Genomic DNA, 4,431 nt, shown 5'->3' with positions numbered 1-4,431 from the left:
CTCGCCAGATCTGTACCCGGCTCCACAACATTGACCCAATGGGCAGTGAGGGAAATGTATTGTCCCTGTCCATGGTGACTGGTCCATGCATCGGTGGTGAGGTGGACCTTGCTACTAACGGCGTTTAGTCACGCATGTTTGATGTTTCCCTCCACATGCTTTTGCAGGGCAGGGACGGCTTGCCTGCTGAAATAAAAGCGGCTGGGCACATTGTATTGTGGGACTGCCAATGCCATCAAGTTACGGAAGCTGTCAGTCTCCACCAGCCTGAATGAGAGCATTTCAAGGGACAGAAGTTTTGCAATGCCTGCATTCAGAGCCTGTGCTCATGGGTGTTTTGCCGAGAATGGCCACCTTTTCTCCCATACCTGTTTTACTGATGGCTGTAGACTGGGCTGGGAGTGTGAGGATAACTGGGAACGTAGTGCTGTGGGTAGAATTACACTGGGTCTCTGGACAACAGTGCCAGAGGATCTTCCATGGCGATCCTGTGAGTAAGCCGAACCATCAGTGTGTGAGATGGAGGAAGAGGCAACAACACGAGCTGAAGAGGTGGTAGGTGCCGCTGTAGGTTGGCCTAGGTCTTCAGTGTGTTTTTGTAATTCCACCATGTGCTTGGTCTGCACATGTTTCCACATATTTGAGGTATTGAGGTTGCTGACATTTCTACCTTGTTTGATTTTCTGACGACACAGCTTGCATTTGACAAAGCAAATTTCATCTGCAACTGTGTCAAAAAAGGACCAGGCACTGCAAGTCTTGAGAGCGCCCGCTTTGGCTTTTGGAAGAGGCATGCTCCTAATGGGTGCCGAAGTGGAGGCTACAGGCACCACAGTTTTCCCCCTCCCTCTCCCAGCCATTCGGGGAATCTCTTCCTCAGAGCTACTCCCACCACCTTAATGTTCCTCACGCCATGATGGGTCGAGGACCTCATCATCTACGCTACCCTTTTCCACCAACTGCTTCTCCTGTGTAGTCTCAGCAGCACAGTATGCACCAGAAACTGGCACCTGAGTCTCATCATCAGATGCATACTGAGAAGTGGTAACCGGAGGCACTGTCCCACCCGCCTCTTCTGATTCAGAGAGACAAAGCTGTTAGGCATCACTGCATACAGCCTCTTCTTCTGATTCTCTAATGCTGCTTGGCTGGCCCCCTGTTTCCAAGCCACGAGATTCAGAGAACAGAAGTAGAGATGGCTCCTGTCCTGGGCTCTCTGACTGCCTGGGCAATTTGGCAGGTGGTGAAGAGACAGATGGTTGCTCTTCAGTGCTCTGTGCCTGTGTGTTGCCATCCATCCGACGACGGCTTCAATTTGTTCGTCCCACCGCAGCGGTGTACGGCAAGCTCCTACAAAGCTGCGCATGAAGGTCTGCTCCCTGCTAATACTGGGGGATGATGAGTCACCCGTGCCCGCAGCTGGCACATAATCCCCACGTCCTCTCCCTGCTCCATGCCCACGCCCACGTGCCTTACTCCCTGCCTTCTTCATAATATAGATAGACTGATAAAGATAGGCAGAAAAGTACTAATTAGTGTGCTTATTCTGAGCAGCTGCTAACAGGTATAAGAAACACTTATTTTATGAAGTGTGGACTAGACTTTATTATGAGCATATGTGGCTTACACAACAGTAAAGCGGAGTGTTTGGTGAACTTTGGGTTTGTTTCGCAGAACAGACACTACAGAGTGAGCGCAGTACTCACACACAGCCCGTGCAGACAGCCGAGAACGGTGCTGCAAGGCCCAAAAAATCTCCTCTATCTAATCCTATATAGTGTTTTTCCACAATCTAGCGGGATACGGATGGAAAGACACAAATAGGATATTATTGAAAAAATGTGCAGCTGGCTGCACTAATTGCGATTTAGAACAATGGATTCAGCAGTATGAGGCAGTGACGCACCCTGAGCTGAACACAACCGGCTGTGGCTGCGGAAAGACTACAAAGCGAGCTGCACTCACACAGACCATGCAGACAGCGAAGAATGGCGCTGCAAGGCCAAAAAAAGCTCCTCTATCTAATCCTATATAGTGTTTTTCGACAATCTAGCAGGATACAGATGGAAAGCCACTAATATAGGATATAGGCAGTATGAGGCAGTGAAGCACAACGAGCTGACCACAACCGGCTGTGGCTGTGGACAGACAACAGAGCGAGCTGCACTCACACAAACAGACCTTGCAGACAGCTGTCAACAGCGCTGCAAGGCAAAAGCAAGGTTCTCACACATCGGTTGCTAAATTAGCCTGGGTAAAGCACAAAGAAGCAAATCGCTATCTCTAAACTGGCCCTCAGTCAGAACATAGCATCCTGTCCCTAACTGAATTCACAGCAGAGTGAGCCCAAAATGGCGGCGGCGACTTTTATAGGGCGTCGTGACATCATTTCAGCAGCCAATCACAGCCATGCCAGTAGTTACATGCCCTCCATGCAGAACAGGATGTGCCCACACTTCAAATCATTTCTCATTGGCTGATTTAAATAAAACAGGGAGTTTGCATAATGGGAATTTCCGATTCCGAATTCCGATATACTGAAAGTATCAGACCTCGGTATCGGAATTCCGATACCGCAAATAACGGCCGATACCCGATACTTGCGGTATCGGAATGCTCAACACTAGTAACGAGGCATTGGTGAATGGGTTGAAACATGATGTCCCAATTGTGATTTGCTGGATTCAGGTCTGGCGAAGGGGCCGGCCAGTCCATAACTTCAATGCCTTCATCTTGAAACTGCTGACACACTCCAGCCACATGAGACCTAGCATTAACTGGACAGGTTGATATCACAGAAGTTTTATTGACTTGAAGATATAGACAAAAATTTAAAAAAGTAATTATACTCATATCTTCTATATTTTTTCATCAGAGTAGTCATCTCAGCACAGCCTGGTCCAGCCTCCAAGAGAAGTTAATTATTGCATGTTCATCATCTTGATGTCTTAGCTATACTTTCCAATGTCCTGATACCAGTTGCAATTCTACATAAGATATAATTTCATAATACATATAATCTCCATCATCCAGTTCTGCTACCAATGAACCATGAATAGGACAGTGATACCTGAAATATTTCTTATTGGTTTTCAAAACCTTTCAGATGTCAGGTTCTTCATAATTTTTGTGTGCTTGCTCATGTATCTGGCTGCAATGATTGGCAATCTTACCATTATCGTTTTGGTTTCCAAAAGTCATTACCTCCAATTTCCAATGTTTTTCTATCTGGGCCACCTTTCCGTCTCTGATATGTTGCTTATTTCCAACATTGTCCCATTCTTAGTGCATATTATTCTGTTCAATGGTGGCCTTGTTTCCCTTAAGGGCTGTATAACTCAGTTCTTTTTTTATGGTGTTTCTGCAACAACCGAATGTCTCCTGCTGACCGCTATGTCCTATGACCGATATCTCGCAATCTGCAGCCCACTACACTACTCCAATATTATGAGCCCAAGACTCTGTTTATATATTGTTGTATTTTGCTGGTCCCTGGGGTTTGTGATTACTCTGGTTCCAATACTATTGATGCAGACATTGTGGTTCTGTGGTCCCTTCGTAATTGACCACTTCTTTTGTGACTTTGGCCCCCTTCTAGAGCTGTCCTGTTCAGATGTTTCCATAGTAAAATATGAGGTGCTGTTCCTCTCTGGTCTTTTGACCATTATCCCTTTTTGGTTTATTGTGGTCACCTATGGTTATATCTTTGTAACCATAATGAAGATCACCTCAGCCACTGGGAGACAGAAGACATTTTCCACCTGTAGTTCTCACCTGGCTGTTGTATGTACCTATTATGGTGCGCTCTTTGCAATATATGTAGTACCCCGCAGAGGGTATTCTTTGAATATTAATAAAGTGGTGTCCCTCATGTACTCAGTGGTCACCCCGTTGTTCAATCCAATCATATATGGCTTACGAAATAAGGAGATCAAAACCGCCATCCAAAGTTTTATCCTCAGGTGTAGAAGGAACTGCGGAAAATAATCTTCTTCTACAAATTGTATTGAAATTATCTACAAATTTTGACCTCAATGGTTATGGATGATTGCATGTACAATTGTAAACAATATTTTGAGCACCCATTCACAAATTACTTTTTGCTTTGTTGCAGTTGTATTGTGTTTAATTAGGTGACAACACGTGAAAAATAAAATGTGAGGAAGCATTTAAAAATGTGCTTTTTTTATTTTGGGGGGAGGGTTTCATAGTTCACAGTTTGATAGTTTTTAAGGTTGAAGGTAGACTTAAAGCTATCAAAGTCAATCTAAAACCTAACATGTTGACCCACAGGGACGCAAAAATTTCATGTGACAGGCACTAATATTTATAAAGCCCAGATGAACTATGCTGTACCACGGTTCAAGCTACCCAGTCAACACTTCTTTTGCGAGAAAAGCCATCCCAGCCCTCCACCGGCATGAAAAAGTC

The 4,431-nt window shown here is 45.2% G+C and overlaps 1 protein-coding gene across 1 annotated transcript; it reads left to right on the top strand.

Moving 5' to 3' along the window:
• Positions 1-3,051: 3,051 nt before the first annotated feature.
• LOC138674765 (olfactory receptor 5G25-like) lies at positions 3,052-3,987 on the top strand. The gene has a single exon (XM_069762583.1). The coding sequence runs from the start codon at positions 3,052-3,054 to the stop codon at positions 3,985-3,987; it is 936 nt and encodes a 311-aa protein (XP_069618684.1).
• The last annotated feature ends 444 nt before the right edge of the window (positions 3,988-4,431 follow it).

The sequence above is a fragment of the Ranitomeya imitator genome, chromosome 4, assembly GCF_032444005.1.
Source record: "Ranitomeya imitator isolate aRanImi1 chromosome 4, aRanImi1.pri, whole genome shotgun sequence".
In the NCBI taxonomy this organism is placed as follows: Eukaryota; Metazoa; Chordata; class Amphibia; order Anura; family Dendrobatidae; genus Ranitomeya; species Ranitomeya imitator.
This window is presented reverse-complemented; position numbering and strand designations above follow the sequence as displayed.